We start from the raw sequence: 20,801 nt of genomic DNA on the forward strand, positions 1-20,801 counted from the left end.
ATTATCATCTCTGTTATTAGAAAAGGAAATTTTAAGTTCAGAAAGAGGAAAAAAATTATGGGGAGAAATGTCTAGTCAATGAACTCTAGATCTAAGGTCGCTTGGGATAATTTTAATCCTTGAACATATTCACGACATTTTAAATTTTAGCTAAATCAAGACACTCGTACAAGTCTATTAATTAGTAGAATTGTTTTTTTTTAAAAAAAATACTCTCTTTCATAGTTCCTTAATCATTTTGGAAACGTGTCCAGCTAAAGAAGTTATTTGTCAGGGCCCTGAGGGCACTAATAGGAATATACTGCCCTGACCAACCTTACCCAGGACCTTCAGGCTGCACCTTCTGCTTATTGGCCCCGGGCACCCCATTTCAGCTCTGGCTTGGGCACCCAGGCCTGATTTGACGTGCAATTCTGCATGTCTTCAGCCCTCTCTCTGTCTCCTGGGTGGACCTTGGACCTACGTCATAGCCTTGTCTCCAAATGCTCCCGACTGGACTCCCTGACTGAACCCTGACCCTGCTTCATCACTTCACCTTGTATGGGGCTGTTGACGAAACCCGTTATCAGTACCCTGCTCTGCCCGCTCCGCTCAGATATTCAGATCCTGTCGTTGGGTGAGACTGCGCCCTGTGCAGGGAGGAGAAGGCACTGCCCCTGCTCATGCTGCACCCCCCGCAGCTCACAGTTCGTCCTGCCTAGGGAGCTGCTCCTTGGTGTCCTTGCCCCCGTGCACTGGCCACTCTCTGCACAAAGCTGACACAAGGAGGGATCTGGCAAGTGCTGCCCAGGGCAAAGCGAGAAGTCACCTTGGTGCGAGTCCGTCTCGGCAGTAGCGGAAAATCAGCCACTGGCTTTGGAGTGAAGTGGCTAACGAGGCCAGACACAAGCTGCTCTCCACAGATGAGCCAGGGCCAGACTGAGGCAAGAAAATGAACTGTGGGAAAATCAAGCTGAGTTCCCCCAGCTAGATCTGGTAAAGGGCGACTTTTAAGAGGGGAGAGGAAAGTGATAGCTTAAGGTTCACTTTGATGCACCAAAAACATTTAAAACACAGCTTACATTACCTAGGGTTCCAAAAGATATTAATTACAGCTTATTAGGTTTTTTTTATTATTATTATTTATAACATTTCAAGCAAGTTCTTTCAGGCTGTCTATACTGAGTCATTTTTCTGGAAATGAGTATTTTTGGAGCTAACTCTAAATGAGAAATCATTTCAGATGTGCTAACACAAACTGAGTTTTCAACTTCCTTTGTCAACAGGCAGCTGGAACAACAATGGCTCTAAACAGTTAGGACCTGTCTTTTCACACAACCCTGGCTCAGACTTCTGTTAAAGCTGAAAACTCAAGGACGGGCAACAGTTAGATTATTTGTGGGCTGCCCTTCCCCCATTGCTGAGAAGTAAACAAGTATGCTCAAGGCTACATAAACTAATTAGACACCTAATCCTATGTTTGTCTGCATCTAGTATTGCCGTGACACTTCTGAGAAAGAGGAGAACAACCACCAAGTAAAAAAGACACAGAGAAACACAGCTAATTTGCAAAAGAAATGGAAAGGAATACATTGCTTTAGATATTAACTTTGCACAAACTATAACCATACCTCTCAATCCAACAAGACTCTAAAATAGCAAACGGATCTTCAAAATCAGGGGAGAAATCCTTCCCAAAACAGAAGATGCTGCATTTTTATCAACTGCATTAAAAATTTCAGAGGCAAAGGAGAAAAAAAAAAAGAATTCTTAATTGCTAAATAAAGTTTGTGAGCAAAACGAGCAGGCGGTGAGGTTCTGCCCGCTGCAGTCCTCGTGCGGAGCCGGCAGAGTGATATGTTTAAGCCAGCGGAACAGGAGGCCGGGAGGCTGCCCCAGCCGCAATCCCTTCCCTGCTGATCCTCTCGGAGCAGTAGGCACCGTTACCTGGCAACAGCCCAGCACTGCTGGCTTTACTGCACAGCCCCGCGTTAAAACTTTTATGAGCATCACAAGACCAAGTCAAATAAGGACCAGGAGAGCAGCCTGGCAGACGGAAGAGTTGGCTTTTTAGTTCATGTAACGCTTTCTGTAATTCCTAGTTCGAAATGCAGAACATGAGGCATTTGGATGCTTGCAGTTATAATTAATAGAATATTGTGCTAAGCTTGAAATCAACATGTGGGACAGACTTTTGTCAGACGCTGAGGCAAGAAGTACCAAAAAGACAGCAAGGCCAGGTAAAAATAATGTGTTTTGAGAAAATTCTTTTTTTTTTCCTTCTCATTTGCTTTATTGCAGCAGTACATTCACATTGTCAAACATTTCATCCAACTATGGGAACATGATGTTCACTTTTGAAAAAGACGAAATATAGTGAGTATTAGGCAAAAACAGATTTCAGCAGGTGGGGCTTTAAGAAAAGATATTAGCAATTAGAAGGGGAAGTAACTCTGAATCAGTAAAGAGATGCAGTGCTAGACAAAGATTTAATTGACTTAGGGTGATGACAGCTTTTAGTATTTTCCTCACATATAATAACTGGTTGTAGAAAAGCTGCTGCCTTAGGCCTTTAAACAAATTGGTCACCTCAAAGCTATGAAAGGCCCCACCCAGCACTAATTATTACTATTATAATGGTAACAATTAAATAAAAAGTAACAACGTTTTTTTCTTTGAATGCTGGGTTGCTGGGTTTGGTGTTTTGGTATTTTGTTTGATATGGAGCAAAGGATATGGCATGACCAGCTTAAAATCACCCTTCTTTTCTAAAAGTTTTTGCTATTATTTAAGCAAAAATTACACCTCTACAAGCTATCAAAGTACCTGTGTTTACAATTTTCCGGTTTCCAGTGTTTGCACCTTACACAGTATGTTTTTAAAATAAAGGCTAAAACAGGGATTTGCTCAGACTTTAACATCACATGATACATCCCCACCTAGTTGGACTGTGACTACCCTTTAATCGTCTTTACTGTCTTCTCTCTACTATCCTTGTCTGTTGTTCATACGAGTTTTTGTGCAGCCAGAGTTGAGGTAACTACTTTAAAAAAACACTAACTAGGACATCAGCAGGTGATGCCAAAATGTGGTGAGGCACTCCTTCCTATTTTAAAAATAATATTTTTTGATTCTAAGTAAAATAATTATTGTGAAATTCTGGTTCTAAGTAAAAGAAGAAAGACTTTAGACTTGTCCATCTGTTAGATACATAACCAGAATGTGTTCACCTTCACACAAACGAGGGCTCTAATGATCACCTGCCAAAAGCCAGAGGGAACACTGAATTTGGGTTAATTGAAGGGAACTGAAGCCAGCTATCTTCATATTTAATAGGGATCCATTGCTCATGGGAAATACAAGCAAATTGCAGGTTCCAGCATGTAATGGTCTAGCTAGACCCAAACAAAAGCACATGGGGATGAGGAGGGAGTGCTGCACGTTGAGACCTGCAGTCTCTGTGGACCTAATTGCTTTATTAAAAATGAAGTTGCTTGTAAGCTATGATGTATTATAAAACTCCACAGCTTTCCTGCAGACTATACTTTGTTCAGCTGTGTTTATAATGCCTTTTATATATTCAGATTTTCTGTTCTTTTTTTTTTTTTTGGTGGGGTGTAACTGGGTTTCTTTCTCTTCAAGTCAGACCATAGAGCCTTACTGTTTCTAGCTCAAAGTCTCCCTAATGCTGCTAATCTCATATTAACAGCCTACTGACACAGAAGAGACTGCAGAAAAGACTGATTGCCGGCTCTCTGGCCCTGTGACCGCATGCTGGTCAGATCTGGATTAATACTTGAGGCGATTTACCTCAGGAGGCCCTGTTACAGGTGCCTGTATCTCTTAACTCTCCTTGAACTGCTTCACAGGAGCGGGAGGAGGAGAATGCAATTTCACAGCATTTTTGACATTTTTGTGTCTTCACAGGTGAAGACACAAAGAAAGGTCCCTCTGCAACTCACTTCATTTGTTTTCCTACAGAAAATCAAGATGACAACAATGAAAAAATACTCTAGATTTCAGATAAGAGGCAAGGAGCCAAGCATTGACATCCCACCCACAACACAAAGGTATTGTGATGCTCCTTCTTAGTGCCTCTTCCTGAGAGTTCTTGAAGTTACCTTTTCTCATTACTAGAAACTGCTATCCGGGAAGCAGAAGCACAGCCAGATACACTGATTTCCTTTAATATATTTATAGCAGTATAGCCCTGCTATGTTGACTCTAGGCACAGACAAGAGCAACTCTTCCAGGTTTAAAAACAGCTGATACTGTTTACATTTAAGGAAAGATGGAAAAATAGCATCATTCTTATCCTGCAATTAATATCCACATGACAGTTTAGTTCACCAGCCCAAACTACTTCAGACTTCTCTCCACAGCTGGACTGTATCTCCCACGTTTGCAGAGCTGTGCCATGCCTGCCCTCCTGCTCCATGACCCTACATAGTAGGAGTAGGTTGTTAGGATGACAAATCAGGCTGACCAGCTGTGCTTGGCATCAGTGCGTGGCCATGTCTCAGATGCATATTAGATGTGTGAGAGATGTTTACTGCAGGGGTGAGCGAAGGAAGCAGGAGCTCCTGTCAAATTTGGCTGCTAAGACTTTGCAGATCAGAACTTGGCATTAGATTGTCTCTGGCCTCCTCTATGACAACTCTATTTGACCTCAGAAGATTTTCATTTTGTTTTCATTTTGCTTCTTAATAAAAAATTGACAAAAAAAAAAAAAAAAAGCGCAATTGTCCCTAACCTGACCTTAAACAACTGTTTAACTGAGTTACTATTATTTGCAGGTTAGACAACATCAAGAGGCTTGGCATTTCAGGCACCACACTGTCCCCTCTAGGAAATGCGATGAAGTACAAAAACACACTACCGCGCTCTACAGAGAAATTAATTTTACCCATAGTTGTTATTATAAGACTACTTGTTCCATCTCAGCTTCTTAAACACCCAGACTGCAGCTCATGCAGATCTCCTGTTCAGAACAGCTCCCGCTCTCCCCACCTTTTCCTTACCTTTTCTTTACACGACTGCATTATTGCTGCAGCTCACATCTTTCTGTGGTTCTTTATTAATAAAGAGCACCAGCAATAAACAGGATCTGACTCACTTTGCAGCACAGCTGCTCCTGTTGCTTACTTCCCCACCTGAAACAACAATCCTCTTATTTCAAAAATCACCATTATCATCACAGGAAACAATTCCAGCATCACCACTATACCGTCCTTCCAGGGGACAGAATATTCCTGCCTGCTGTCCTCAAAAGACATCGTTGAGTATCTTCGCACATTACAAACTTACCTCGTTTCATGCTGGCTCACTCCTATTCTGATTCTTAGTGGAGAGTATTCATTGACTGTTCCCTCATTTCATGCTGTCTCACTCCTGATTCTCAGTGGAGAGTATTCAGTGACTGTTAAGTCTTTTTCAAAATTGAATCCTTATCCATATTTGGGAATATGTGCTGGGCACAAGCTGGTACAAGGCATACTCTTCCCACAGTGCACTTTGGGACTTGTAGTTCCCCAAAAGGAATGTTGTTTTCCAGATTGCAAGTACTAAGCAACAGTAACAGGAGTCTGAAATGTGTTTTTCCTCTAGTTTGCTTAGCTGCTCAGCCCTTACTTCTACAATGTTGCTCTTCTGCGGTTTTGGCTTAACCAGGCTGAATCTTTCTGGAATCTCTTCTGCAGTCCATAGCGCAACACACAAACTCTAACGGGCTGGCTTGTGAAAGCTGTTATTTTAGAGCATTCCTCCTATTACAATGAAGAGCAGGAGTTTGATTCTGCCACCTATAAACAACTGTTTGTAAGAGAGTTAGGAGATTTAATCATATTCCCCACACTTTCTTCCATGCTTCCCACACTGAAATGGCATAGAAGTTTTCTTTTTAAAAACCAGTACTTGACATCTGATTTGCTTTAGTATCTTTGATTTTCCATAAATAATTATAGCAGCAATCAATGTTACGAAGCAGTATACTAAATACTCTCATGTAGAGATTCATTTCTGAGGAGAATTTTCACGGGGTGAAATCATTATTTTGTAACCAAGACACCCTATTGTTTTGAAATATCAGTTAAATAAGAATGTGAAACATTTTGCATTACTGCATGCCTGTACTGAGGGTGCAGTGGGGGAACTTGTTCAAACTCTGGTTCATTTAATAATTTAATTTGCTCAAAACCCTGCATACATGGCTTTCAGGAAGGTGGTGACAGAAACAAAGATTTCTGGGGAACGTGCCATCAGGAGACCAAGGCCAGAGCTTGCCTGGAACACCAAGCTGCTGGAAGAGATCTGCCTCACAAGCAGCCATGCAATAAGGTGTACTAGGAGTGCTCTCCCTCTACTACTCACTACAAATAAATAAATAAATAAACAAACAAACAAACAAAATCTTCTCCTGCTGGCTGTTTGCAGCAAGGGAAACCACAGGACCACAACTTTATTGCCTTATTTCAATGCAACTCTTCGCAGCTCAAAGACATCTGTTTAGCAAACAAAAATGCTTGTGATTTGCCGAAGCACCTTGTGGCTAGGGATTGGAGGAGCACCGGTGCCCTTGGCTCAGTTCTCCAAAAACCTTCCCTCAGTCAACGTGTGTTTTTTCAGGATGCTCTGGAACAAACATTTAGAATTTCTTGCTACTATAGGGGAAAAAATTAAAATAAGAAAATAAAAAACAAGCAGAGCACTGCAAGTGCCGCCTTGCTGCCAGCATACCCCATCCCACAAACCCTCCCTATGTTGCTTTCTAACTATTCCCATGAGTTCCACTTGGCTTTTACCACGATGGCTTCACAAAATGTATGGAAGCTTCAGGAAAGACAGAAAGCAAGCTGAAATTTTGAACATAGGGGGAAGACTCTCTCGCTCTCTCTCTCTTTTTAATTACTATTTTGTAACCCCTTGTTACAATTACAGAGACCTTTACCTGAAGAGCAGTGCCAGGGCTGCAGCCTAGAGAGAAGGAAAACGAGAAAAAGGAAAGAAAAGAACGTCTATTTTCCTCAAATCGTATTATTCTCACCCAACCCTAGCGGCTTCTTCCCAGGCTCTCATAGGGTAGCGAGAGCTCATCGGCAACCCCATAGCCCGCACAAAGAGAAGTGCTTCCCTCACCCGCCCGCTTTCTGCCCGCCGCCTCTGCCGCAGCCGTTTGCGCTAAGCCACCCCACAACCCGCCAAGCCGCGGCTCCAGGAAGGACGAAGCTGCCAGGAACGGGAAGGGAAGCGGCTCGCGGCGGAGCCCGCGCTGACGAGCGCTCTCGCCTCACACAGGACTACAGCTCCCACGGCCCCGCGGGGCGGGAAATGGCGGCTGGGGCGGGGAAGATGGCGGCCGGGAGGGGCGGGAAGATGGCGGTTGGGGCGGTGCTTTCGCAGCTGTGAGGCCGCGGAGGCGGTAGCCGGCGATTTTTGGCAGCGTTACTGTAGCGAGGGGCGATCCTCGCTGTAGGGCTGAGGGGGTTACGGTAGCCCTGCCGTCGCTGCCATGAGGAACGAGCTGGCAGCGGTGGAGCTGAGCGGGGTAGCGGAGCCGCTGCGTAGCAGCGAGCCCCTCGCCGAGCTACCGGTGGCAGCGGTGTCGTCCCCGGGCCGGGCGGCCTCGCTGCTGGAGGAGGCGACGGACCTGCTGGTGCTGCACCGCGACTTCGCCGCCGCCCTGGAGCGGTGCGAGGCGGGCTGCGGCAGCCTGGGCCCCGCCGGGGCCGAGGCCGAGGCGGGGGCCGAGGCCGGGAGGTACAGGGCGACCTGGGGCTGGGGCCGGGCTGGTTAGAAGCTCCTGGGGTTTCAGGCTGCTTTGGGAGCTGCCTGACTTGTGTCTGGTTTTCTGTTTGTGTTTTGTTTGTTTTTTCTTTTTGCCACGTTTGTTTGCTTTACGAGTTTCTTTTTCTTTCTTTTTTTTTTTTTTTTTTTTTTTGGAGGGGGGCTTAACAACGTGTTTCCTGGGGTAGGAGTGCACCTCCCTTGGAAAGGCGGAGGGGAGGCTTGGCAGTGGGAAGCATGCATTTAGAAAGCACCCGTCTTCGTTTGCAGCTCTGCTGAAGTGAAGTGCTCCCTCTGCATTGTGGGGATTCAGGCTCTGGCGGAGATGAACCGCTGGCGGGAAGTTCTGCCATGGGTCCTGCAGTACTATCAGGTCCCGGAGCATCTGCCTGCCAAGGTGCTGGAGCTGTGGTGAGTTTCTCCCTGTGGCTGCTGTGCCCAGAGCGGTACTAGAATAACATATGGTAGCTTTACTTTGCATGCTGTAAACCGGGATGAAAGTGGAACCAGAGACAACTATGTTTTTTGGGGGGGGGGGGGGGGAAAAGGTAAAAGAAGCTGAATTGGTTTCTTTTGTAGAACCTTTTGTTCTCCAAATGCATGTTTACCTGATAGCCACTGTGAGCCTGCTAAGAGGCTGCCCTTGGGAGCATGTGGACCTGTGCGTGCCCATGTGTGCCTGCAAGCCAGCAGAGTGCTTTAGAGTGATAAGGAGCACACTGGGTGGCTCTGAGAGGGTAACATCAGTGGCTGCAGCCACTGTCTGTCTTGGAAATCTCTTTTCCTTTGTCCAGAGTGTAGACCTTGACTTATGCCTAGATGGTAGCTGTTTGTGAGTAATAACTGTCAGTCATCTCAATTTTAAAAGATGGAGTGTTTTTAATACTTATTTCTCTTGTGTTCCAGTATCCTGTTATATAGCAGAGTGAGAGAGCCGCAGGTCATGCTGGAGGTTGGCAGTAGCTGGCTGAGAGACATAACCAATAGGAGCCTCCCTGAGTATGGTTCATTGCTGGAGCTCTACCTGTTGCGTGTTTTGCTTCCCCTGGGCCAGTTTGAGGGGGCAGAAGAGCTTGTACGGGGCTGCGAAGTCTTGGACAGTGTGCAACAGCTAGCACTTCTCAGGACCATTTGTGAAAGCCAATGTCAGTGGACTCAACAAGAAGAGATGCACTCTGCTGCTGAAGGGCAGCAGGGCACCTCAAGAGAAACAGTTCTGGGTAGACTTTTCCTCCATTGTTTGCAATTTCCTTTCTTTTTTTTCCTCTTTCTTCCATGTTTTAGAAATCTGTTTATCTTAAATATCATCAAAATGCTTCAGTTGAGATTGTAATATAAATCTGTGTTCTATTTCTATTATTTAGGGACTACCTGTTCCCTTCTTGGTAATGTGATAAACCATCCCCAACCTGTGCCCAGTGAAAAAGCTTCATCACTCAGGACTTTCCAGTGTGTGCAGACAGCAAACTGTCACTGACACACCAAGAAGGGAAACAAGCTCCAAAAGTAACAGCTGTTTTTTAGCCTAGTTGTTGATGATTATTTCACTGGAAGTAGTCCACCCTCTGTGGACACAGCATGAAAACAGTTTCCATGTTAGGCCGCACCTCGAATACTGTGTTCAGTTTTGGGCCCCTCACTACAAGAAAGACCTTGAGGCACTGGAACATGCCCAAAGAGAGGCAAGGAAGCTGGTGAAGGGGCTGGAACGGCTGAGGGAGCTGGAGTTATTTGGTCTGGAGAAAAGGAGGCTCAGGGAGACCTTATCGCTCTCTACAATTACCTGAAAGGAGATTGTAGTGAGGTGGGGGTTGGTTTCTTCTCCCAAATTGCTACTGATAGGACAAGGAGAGATGGTTGCAAGTTGCACTAGGGAAGGTTCAGGTTAGACATTAGAAAGAATTTCTACCCAGAAAGAGTGGTGAAGCATTGGAACAGGCTGCCCAAGAAGCGGTGGAGTCACCATCCCCGGCAGTGTTCAAGAAACGTGTAGATGAGGCACTTAGGGACATAGTTTAGCAGGCATAGTGGTGATGGGTTTACAATTGGTCTTGATGATCTTGATAGTCTTTTCCAACCATAATGATTCTACGATTCTGTGTCTTGTTGCTGTGCAACACCAGATTCAGAACAATGCTCTAGGAAGGAAATAATGTATCCTCTTGCCAGAAATGCCTCTTCTGTATCGTCTTTTTTTTTTCCTTTTGCTTAAGTCTGTAGTGAGACCACAATCTGACCATATTAGGGAACACTTCCTTACATAAGTTAGCATTATCAAATCAAATACCTGGGTACTGTAAGTCCCATTGCATCTGTCTCTAACAGACCTGTAGTACTACCTAACCGGCAAGCAAGTAGTAACTGTGTATTAATAATAATACCATGATATACCAGCCATGAGGTAGTCACAGAAGGATTGGAATATGTCACAGAAGGCAATGAAAGACTTGCAGATCCATGTGCTGAGAATTACAATTTTAATCTCTAGCAATGTTGGAAGATGAGAATTATTTTAAAGCTTCGAAAACATTTCAAAATAAATATATAAAAGTACAAACAAGCAACTATAACAGGTGTATCCTTTAAGGGTATGTGTAGCTGCATCCATTAACAATTAAGCCCACGTAGAGCAAGCCATGTTTAGCATTGAAAGTACTAGTTGTCCTCGAGAACTAAATCAATTGAAGTTGTCTCCTAGCAGAGATATTTACACTGCTATGGTATAAGTTCATATCTCTTAAAGTAGATACCTAAAAATGATTGGTGAGTTGAACCCTAAAATTGTATTCTTTCTCTCTGTTCCCTATAAAAGAGATTCATGTGATCAAACTAAGACATGTCTGCAGTTAGGTGACATGGATGGCATCTCTGCTGATTATTCTGAGTGACCTTTTCTCCACTCTCTTTTGCCCTAACAGCCTTTTTGTTCTTGTGTTCTAGGTACTCTGCCCCAAAAGCTCTTGACCATGTTGACATTGCTCCGTAGAGCACTGAGGTCCATATCAAGCCACTTCCATTTAATTCCTTACAAAAAGATGTTCTTGGCTGCTTTTATGCTATATCTGGTGGTGAGATTAGACCCAGGTACAGAATTGAGATTTTTTGTTTTGTTTTGTTTAATCCATTATGGCTAATGAGAAGAAATTAACAGTTGTTTTTGATAGATTTGGTCTTTGTGTATTTGGGATACATAAAAGAACTGGGTGGCTAGGAACTTATTTTTAGGCTTGTTTCTAGTGCTTTCATCTAAGGCCTATGTAGCTCAGCAAAAACAGTTGTCTGTAAACAGTTACCCCATCTTCAGCTTTTTCCAGACTATTAGAGACCAGCTGAGCTGTCCTAGACCCAGCTTCTACCTCAGCCAGCTTGAGCTGCTACAAGGTGAATATCTTCTGGAAAAGTAACTGCCTTCTGGGGCTGTATTGTCAGGAAAGCAGGGAGTTTCCCAGGGCAGCAACATATTCATGAGTGTGTTCTGCGTATGCTGGCCTCTCAGTGGTAATGGCTGCCCCTGTTGCTGAAGTATGGGCTAGTCTTGTGATGTTGGTGACTCCTGGGAAGTGAAGGGGATGCATGTCCCCATCTGGATACATACCTTTTACTGGGTGGTAGGTGCTTCAGTGCTCTTCCACAAATAATCCTTTGGAAAATACTACAGAAAGCTTTCTCGGGATGGGGCAGTGGCCAGGGTGAAGGGCAAAGTACTGAACTGGAGGAAATAAAACATGTAGGCTTCCATTAGCTCTAGCTAGGATCAGTTCTTTCTTAATATGTGTTGTGTACCTTAGCTTTCTCTCTTGAAATATTTGTTTTGTTCTGCAGCTTCTCCCACGTCACTGCCGTTTCTTTACAGACTGGTCCAGCTTTTCCGACAGGCTTGGGCAGCTGTATTTCCTCCAATCCGCAGGCCTCCAGTTCAAGACTAAGTGGCTACCCCTGCAGACTTTTTTCTTTTCTTTTTTCTTTTTCTTTATGCTGCTGCAAAACTGTCAGCTTGTCTTGAGGACTTCATTAGGCTCTTCACAGGTTGTTGAGATCAGTGTCCCAATTGAGATGGCCACCTGTGAACTCCTATGTGATGATATCTTCCTTCCTTCAGATAAGGAACTGTATGGTATGGTTTTTAAAACATGCCAAGTATTCCCCACCCACACATCCTTTGCCTTGGGCTCTGCAGCATCATGATATCCAATAGTTGGTTAAAGCTATGCCCTTAACCTACAACTAAGAATTTTTCTTAAAGTAGTTTGCTTTGGATTGACCTTTTCGGTGAGAGTTTTGTAGTTAGTTGTGATGTAGGCTCACTGAGGTGTTTTGGAAGAAGGCTCCATTCTCACAGATGCTGGGCAGTTCTCAGAACAAGGGAAGAAACGTTCTTGGAGGCAGAACCATAGAAGACTGTAGGGAAATACGTCGTTTGCCTGAAGATGTCCGAAAAGCCTTCTGCAGCATGAGACAAAGGACACACGTGTGGAAATAGAAAATGGAGTCTGCTGCCTTTTGAAAGTCATGGTTTCTCTTGACCAATGCCTCCTCATATAGGCATTCTTGATTTTAGTCTTACCTAAGCCAGACAATGAAGGTGGTGGGACACTAAGACTGTTGTCCTGCACCTACGATTCCTAAATGCAAATTACAGCACTTTGTGCTTGCCTGATGCATAAAAATTCTTGCAAGCATGTTGTAATAAGGAAATAGATTTATTTTTTTAAGCTATATTCTATATTATTGTCTAGACTCTGCCTAAAATCTTTGCTAAATAAGAAGTTGTTGCATTGTTTTATTCTTAAGTTTGTCCCTGTGTTTTGCTATGGTTTTTTAGATGTCAGAGAGGCTCCAGATGCCTAGAATGCTGCCCCTGCCATACCTGAAATCTTGATTTAGATGAAAGCCATTCATCTATGCTACTGTCTATCACAGGATAAGTTTCTTAATAGGTAGAAAGAATATTTTCTCCAAACTTCCCCAAAACTGTGTCAAGAAAGCTGTCTTTGCAGAATGCTTTGATTTGTCACAAGACCGACCCCCTTTAAGGCCACTGATTTGGTTTCCTAGGGGACAGCACTCTTTAAACATTGTTTTTACTGAAGCAAGTTGTGTGGATAGTGGAGAAAACAAGTTGTAAAAAAGGTGCCTTTGTGGCAAACGTAGCTGCCTGTGCCAAGAGTTTGGTAACAGTGGAGACTACAAAATGAGGAAATAAACAGCCTTTACGGTAGACTCCATCTAACACACCAAGTCTGTGAGAAGCAGCCAGTATAGATCCCAGCACAGTTTCTTACAACAGAAGTCCTCTTCAGATTGTTCTTTTATCTCTAGCAGTAACTACATACAGAGGTAGTGGCTACTTCTTTAAAAAGATACCAGGTTTGGTCTTCAAGCTGTGTGCTGTATTGATTTGCTGTCTGTCGGGGCACTTGGAACAGGTGCATCTGCACTACTAAAAATAAATCCATGTCTAGTTCTTCTTGAACGATCCAAATAGAAATGCTCCAGGATTACTGTACTGGAGATAAACTGGGGCAGGTCATGCATGAAAGCAGAATGCAGTAATGACCGTGCTTATTTGCCTCATTGTGAAAACTAAGTGTTATTTTTGTCTCTTCTAGGGCTTTACAGCAAGATAATTAGCACATAATGCTTCTTCCTCACTATATTTAAAAAGTTATTTCATATGTGCCCTCTACATATAGGGAATATATTGTAACACAACTGTCGGGGGACACTTGATGGAAAAATGGATAACATCAAGCCCACAGAAGCTCTGTCCAGATTGGAGCTCTTCCAAAAATGACTATATTGTATCTACTGATCCCCTGCTTTACAAGGCCTAACTCTAAATACTTTGTAAAGCAATTAATGAAATATCAAAGTTGGTTGTAAAGGAAGGCCAAATCTTAACTAATACTAGCCTGTTCAGGTAGCAACAACTTATTTGCTTTAGTTTTCTATTCATGTTTTTAGTTAGACAGCACAGTTGCATTTGTAGGGTTGGGACCAGTGGCATGTACAGACCATATGTTAAGTTTAGAATCCTGTTAATTGCCATAGTTAATTTCTTGGGACAGAGATTAAAACCAATTTGAATGTTATAGCTGGGCAGCCTCCAATCAGTACTACTAATTTTGCATTTGTGTTGTATTTCATTTACTGAGAGAGAAAGAAGGCAGAAAAGCTATCTTTTTTTGTGATTAATACTAAAAATGTAATATTTTATTTTTACAATAAAATTACTACTGATTGAACTTTTTGTAGAGATGCTTATTTGTGCTGTGATTAATTACATTAACATTTTCACACTTAAAGCATTGATACTTTACAGTTTTCAAATTACTTCTGGAAATGTGTTACATTATCTGTCCTAATCATACAAACATATTTGTATTAAGTAGGGGAGTTATTCATTGTGAATAACTGCCTGACTCTCTAATAACGTGATCACAGTGGTACAGCATGGGTCTACATATGATTAAGAGACTACTTAATTTCTTACTTCCCATGAAAGATGCAGGGTTTTTGTTTCTTTGTTTAAATAATGTTAAGTGCCCGGGTGCACTTCTGAGTAGCCAAGAGTGGTAGTATCAAGAATAAAGTATTTGGTATTTATTTTTAGTTATATTTTGTTTTTCCTAAATTCTCACTTCATCATATGAAAAAGATGTAGTCATATCTTATTTTAAGGCAATCCTACCATTTAATATTTGCCAGGGAGAGAGAGACTATGTGCACATGCCATGTATGTGTGAATTTTCTGCTAAGTAACTCCAGATGAAAGGAAATGATGATTCTGGTTTTTGTTTGGTCATCTTGCTGGACACAGAAAAACTTCTATTGCCCCATACTCGAGGCACATGAAGAGTTTCGGAACGGTTGTGTGTAATTGGCTGAGTGGACGTGAGGAAGATAAGGCTTGGCTGGCACAATGATGAAGTTTATTGCCTGAGCATCAGGAGGCAAGAAGCTAATCCATGTACTTTGTACACGGACAGTGAGCCAAGCGGAATTCCTTATCATCCAACCTGACTCATTTCAAATGGTGCAACTTAGGCCAGTTAAACAACTCTGCTCACTGTTCATTGCCAGCCATCCTTGTCACAAAAGACACAATTTTAAAATGATGTCACCTTCTGAAACTGGCCTTCTACACCTAAGTGAACTATCAGGAGCATATTCACGAGTTGTAGGAAACCAATTATTATTTGTGAAGATGCCCCATATATGTTAAAAGTTCTGGTTACAAATACTGGCTGTAACTTGTTTTAACCGGGTTTAGTATGACAAATGAACTGACAAGACTTTCTCAAGGGCAGATGTAGGGCTGGGGCTTGTGTGTGTTCGCAGGCAGACTGGTGATGTAATGGGCAAGCAGCGGGTTGGGAGGGTTGCCTGGGGGAGATTATGACCTCTCCTGCCTGCTCTGTGATGCTGCAGGGCCCCGGCCAGCAAGGCATGAATGCCCTGCCTCCTTCCACCAGGCTGCTTAGAGCAAAACAGCAGAAGAAACATCAGTAACTAAAGCTGCTGCTTGAAATTGAGGCGGGAAGCGAGCACCACAGGAGACAACATGGTGAGAAAAAAAAAAAAAAAGATCACAGATGTTATGAGATGATGACCAGTGTGTTTGGCCTTTTGTTTCCACCTGCTCCAGTCAAGGTCTGAGTGAAGGTGGGATGGCTGAAGCAACTTTATTGCTTCAGTCTGACTAAGCGAACGGACCAGAGATCAATGTTAATGATCTGTGGTCTTCCTAGGTCACTGAAGTTCTCTAAACTCATCTCTTACATAACATGATTCAGAGAACTTTATTCTGTAATTCCTACTGTTTATGTTCATGGTCTTTGGTGTAGATGGAGAATTTTATTAATAAACTGTGATACTTTATTAAATTTCCCAGGGTCTTTGAACGGCTTCCAGATTTCTACAGATCTGTGGCTGTTGAAAGGAAGAGGGTTCCTTGTTCTATTCTTGCTTAACTTTATGACAAGAATATACAGAACACAAAGGTGAAAGCGTAGCAGAGCTACAGTCCTTGAGAGTCTGCATACAACCTACAGAGGGAGAAACGTTTATTTTTCTCTTAGAATGTGATACTGTATTTTGTGTTTCAGATTTCTGGTACTGAACTATGTGTATGGCAGAGTAATATGCATTTTAGAAACTGACTACAACAATGTAGCATTGACTACAGAAGTGTATTTATTAGGATGATTCCTCAGGAGATAAACTTAATTTAACATCTGAAGAGTACTTTGAGAAGTTCTCTTGAGTATCAAATTAACTCTTCACATGTTAAATTGAATCAAAACACTCAGAGAATGGGCTAGAACAATCAGTGGCTGAGATTAAGTTAAGTGCTAAAGGTACTTTAATTCTACTTATTTTCATTTAATTTGTACAAATCAGTTTTCCACCTCTCCAACCCATATGTTCAAAAGAATATGGAGAGATCAGAAGATAACTCATTTACTGTTTTACTTACAGATCAGTAAGGCTGCATAGTTGTGTTTTTTCCCAGACAAATGGACTTAGCTCATATTCTTAGCTGAGATCTACTGTACATTTTGTGTTATTATGCAGTTTTTCTTTCTGAATGAATTTACATGCACCACAGTCATCTTCCTGTTTGTAAATAAGTGTACAATATTTCATATGAATTCAAATCATGTGAAAAAATGTGCAAGTTTTTGCCTCATATTTGTATGAAAGCAAACAAACAAAAACCAATGGTTGATTTGGGTGTTCTGGTAAGACCAGCTTATAGTCAGATATTCACTGGTTCTTCTCCCCTTTTCCCTGATCTTCCCCTTTAGCGTGAGTGCATCTCTGTTCACGTTGGTCAAGCTGGAGTTCAGATTGGCAATGCGTGTTGGGAACTCTTCTGCCTTGAACACGGCATCCAGCCCGACGGCACCTTCAAGGACCAACCCAGCGATGATGACTCTTTTGCAACATTTTTCAGAGAGACAAGCACTAGAAAATATGTGCCACGGGCTATTATGGTGGACCTGGAACAAACTGTAGTAGGTCAGTATAGAACTAATCTTGGAAAATGGAAATGAATCAACTCTTGTGGGTACCAGCAGGTCAAAATTTTACCACTGTTAACTGCCCTGTTGCTTATAATCTGCCTTTCTTCATGGGAATCTTCACCTCCTGGTATTCTTGTGGTGATACTTTCCTTTGACAACTGATGGAAAATACTTTTCTTCCATTCAGATTGAGGACAGGAGCATGAACAATCTGATAACAGGGATGATCTGAAAGATTTTTTGGGGGAAATCTCCATTTTACTCCTGCAAATCTCTTCCAGTAATTCCCCTGAATGTTCTCATGGATATTATGGATATTAAGAGTATGGATATTAAGAGTAAGAGTCCCACAGCATGGCACAAATATCATTTGAAAAATGACCTGTGTTTAAGCAGAGGAACTTAAGAGAAGCATCACAGACCAGTATCTGTTTCTTTCTCTCTCTTTTTCTCTTTCTCTGTCTCTTTCTATTTCTTTCTCTTTCTCTCATTTTCTTTCTTTCTCTCTTTCTTTCTCTGTCTGTCTTTCTGTCTTTCTCTTTCTCTCTTTCCTTCTTTTGTTCTTTCATTCTTTCCTTCTTTCTTTTTCTTTTCCTGAGTGGAAAATGTCTCAGGTATTTCTTAGCTCTGTACTTAGGTTCTCAACCCTCAGATCTTCCATTCCATCTGTCTGCCAACATAGAAAGCTGAGCCTTAGCAATTGGATTTGCTAATACTGTCAGCCTTGGTGAACTCTCTCTTCCAAGCTTATGCTTCTTCTCTTTTGTTCAGATGAGGTGCGGACTGGCACCTATCGTCAGCTTTTCCATCCAGAACAGCTGATCACTGGAAAGGAAGATGCAGCAAACAACTATGCCCGTGGCCACTACTCCATTGGAAAAGACAAAATTGACATGGCATTAGATCGTATACGCAAGCTGGTATGTACGGGTATGTTGGAAGCAGAACTTTGGTGGGTGGTAAAGGAAATAAAACAGCATGTACGTATGTTTTTGGTAGCAACTATTGTTTTGTTTTACTACTGTTGTAGGTTTGGTATAGGGAAAACACAGATCCTGGCACTCTTAAGACTTGAAAACTTAAAATATTACTGTGGCATTATCATAACAAGAGAAACACAATAACCTTCTAGGGAATATCTTAGAATTACAGGGTTAAAAAAAGACTGTGAGAATGTTCTGCTGATCTGCGCTGTGCACTGAGTGTGGATGTTGCTGTCTGTATCTCAAGATGTAATTCAAAGGTATACTCACTTATTCTTCCACTTCTCCTCTTGCCTTTCAGGCTGATGCCTGCTCAGGGCTACAGGGATTTCTGATTTTCCACAGCTTTGGCGGGGGCACTGGCTCTGGTTTTACCTCCTTACTGATGGAACGCCTCTCTCTGGACTATGGAAAGAAGTCCAAGCTAGAGTTTGCCATCTACCCTGCTCCCCAGGTCTCCACTGCTGTCGTGGAGCCCTACAATTCCATTCTGACCACACACACCACCCTGGAGCACTCAGACTGCGCCTTCATGGTTGATAATGAGGCCATCTATGATATCTGCCGCCAAAACTTGGACATCGAGCGCCCAACTTACACCAACCTCAACCGCCTCATCAGCCAGATTGTCTCCTCCATCACCGCCTCGCTGCGCTTCGATGGGGCCCTCAACGTGGACCTCACCGAGTTCCAGACAAACCTGGTGCCCTACCCGCGCATCCACTTCCCCTTAGTGACCTACGCCCCCATCATCTCTTCTGAGAGAGCCTATCACGAGCAGCTCTCGGTGGCAGAAATCACCAGCTCCTGCTTCGAGCCCAACAACCAGATGGTGAAGTGTGACCCGCGGCACGGCAAGTACATGGCTTGCTGCATGCTCTATCGTGGCGACGTGGTTCCCAAGGACGTCAACGTAGCAATTGCTGCCATCAAGACCAAGAGAGCTATCCAGTTTGTGGACTGGTGTCCAACAGGCTTCAAGGTGAGTGTGCTTCTCTGTGATGTTTAAAGGGCACATTCAGTCTAGCTGAAAACTTGCATTTAAAGTAATAAAATGCTAGTAATGCAGGTGCATATAAAATGTACCTTCAGGCATCCCACTGACACAGGCTCTTAAATAGTTAAGTACATTTATCATATAGAAGTACTGTATTATATGCACTATATTTTTAGTTACTGGACAATGCAAACCTCTAGTAATTTAAATGTAGAGAAATTACATTCCAGAGGCAAGATCAAGTTAAGGCCTATATTCTAAAGACACTGTTGACACTGTCCATCATCATATTAAAAAAAAAAAAAAAAAAAGGCAGTAACAAGATTGTTGGCAAGTGAAACATGATTATATCTCTGTGAGAACTGCTTTTTTTTCTCTACCCAATTTTGCCAAATGTAACACTGTATTTTTAAGCTTTTCTTCATTTAGAGTCCAGTTCCAGTTGCACTCTTTTTTCTCAATAATAGATAGGAATGGACTTGTGCTGTAAATAGGCTTGAATGCCATTAGCCTTATGAGGGATTTTGCTGATGTGATTTGAGTTTTTCCCCACCTCTTTTTCTTCCAAACCACCAATGGTTTTACATTTTTCTCACCCTCTATGTTGTGTCTTTCAATTCTTTTTGTCGTAACTCTTTGTATTCCACCATCTTTCTGCTGTTACTTACAGGTTGGGATTAACTACCAGCCTCCCACAGTTACCCCAGGAGGAGATCTGGCCCAGGTTCAGCGAGCAGTCTGCATGCTGAGCAACACCACAGCTATTGCAGAAGCTTGGGCAAGGCTTGACCACAAGTTTGACCTGATGTACGCCAAGAGAGCCTTTGTGCACTGGTATGTGGGGGAAGGCATGGAAGAAGGAGAATTTGCAGAGGCCCGGGAAGACCTATCTGCCCTGGAGAAGGACTATGAGGAAGTGGCAACTGACTCCTTTGAAGATGAAAATGATGGGGGGGAATCTTAAAAATCTTAAAATTCACTTTGCCCTCTTCTGTGCATAAGATTGCCTCTATGTCTCTTTATTTCACATGGCTGTATTTTCCCATGTTTCATACACACCAGGTCTGCAGAGGATTTTAGTAGGGTGCAACCGCTATGCACTTCAAAAATACCATCTCCATTATGAGACAGCAAGACAATCAGTGCAGGATATAGGACCAGCTAATCATTAGCCACTGTCCCTCAGAGGGCAACACGCTTCATTTTTTGCCAGTGTATCCTGCAAACAAGTTACTTCTGGAGCTGAGGGTCCATCTGTCTTATATATTGTCACTTAATCTAATACAAGGATACAGACATGTATCTCATATCAATCATATCTCCCACGAGTCTTGTGATTTGAGAAACCCTGCTGCTTCAGAATGTCACATGCAATTGTGCTAGAAACACTAAATGAAGAGACATTACACAGAGTCTTCAGTCCTTTTCATACTAATTCAAAACATAACACCAGAAAAGCTTTAAGAATCAGTGAAAAATCTCAGTTCTAAGTTTATCTGCTCCTTCAAATGCTTCTGAAAGGTATCCTACTGAATCTTTTTTAAGAAAAATGTATTTGATTCCTTCAATTGTCTCATTCCATTTGGCTTGATCTTGCCACATCTCTCTCTCCTTATTTTTCCCATGGGTCTCACTATTTCTTGTACTTTCCCACATCCCCAACTATTATTATTTTTTTATTCCTCCTCACTAGAGTGTTCTCAGAAATCTCCTGTCTGTCTAATCTCTGCATTATCAGCCTCCTCAAAACCCTCTCTCTTTCCCGGGCCTTCTCTGCGAGATGCAGTAAGACAGGTAACAGAGCTGCAGTGTGTAGTCATTGAGAGTAGTGGTCTCTGTCAGGGGGGAATAAATGCCGAGGATACGTGTAGCTTCCAACTGTAGCTGGAATGGTCTAAGGATGCCCTAAGCATTCATTTCCCTCTTAGCAGAGCCTCGGACAAAGGAGAAAAGAAAGTTCTTGGCACTGCTGGAACCAAGAGCTCGCAGCTAGTTTTAGTCCCATTGCTTCTACAGATTTTGCCAGATACC

At 42.7% G+C, this 20,801-nt stretch overlaps 2 protein-coding genes across 3 annotated transcripts; both read left to right on the top strand.

Annotated features, from left to right (window-relative positions):
* Positions 1–7,485: 7,485 nt before the first annotated feature.
* Positions 7,486–12,029, top strand: PEX26 (peroxisomal biogenesis factor 26). 2 transcript variants are annotated; one of them, XM_088521573.1, is made up of 5 exons: positions 7,486–7,734; positions 8,032–8,172; positions 8,668–8,981; positions 10,702–10,845; positions 11,615–12,029. In XM_088521573.1, exons 1-5 carry the CDS (start codon positions 7,487–7,489, stop codon positions 11,944–11,946), a joined length of 1,179 nt encoding a protein of 392 aa, XP_088377699.1. In that variant the 5' UTR covers position 7,486; the 3' UTR covers positions 11,947–12,029. The 2 variants fall into 2 exon arrangements, with proteins under 2 accessions (XP_088377699.1, XP_088377700.1); XM_088521574.1 differs by having other exon boundaries at positions 11,584–11,854.
* Positions 12,030–15,069: 3,040 nt separating this feature from the next.
* Positions 15,070–19,771, top strand: LOC104581155 (tubulin alpha-2 chain). The gene is made up of 5 exons (XM_010228719.2): positions 15,070–15,328; positions 16,572–16,785; positions 17,562–17,710; positions 18,075–18,755; positions 19,441–19,771. Exons 1-5 carry the CDS (start codon positions 15,326–15,328, stop codon positions 19,732–19,734), a joined length of 1,341 nt encoding a protein of 446 aa, XP_010227021.1. The 5' UTR covers positions 15,070–15,325; the 3' UTR covers positions 19,735–19,771.
* The last annotated feature ends 1,030 nt before the right edge of the window (positions 19,772–20,801 follow it).

This window comes from Tinamus guttatus, unplaced genomic scaffold (assembly GCF_059628265.1).
Source record: "Tinamus guttatus ecotype Peru unplaced genomic scaffold, ASM5962826v1 Tinamus_guttatus_pri_ptg000125l, whole genome shotgun sequence".
Taxonomy (NCBI): Eukaryota; Metazoa; Chordata; class Aves; order Tinamiformes; family Tinamidae; genus Tinamus; species Tinamus guttatus.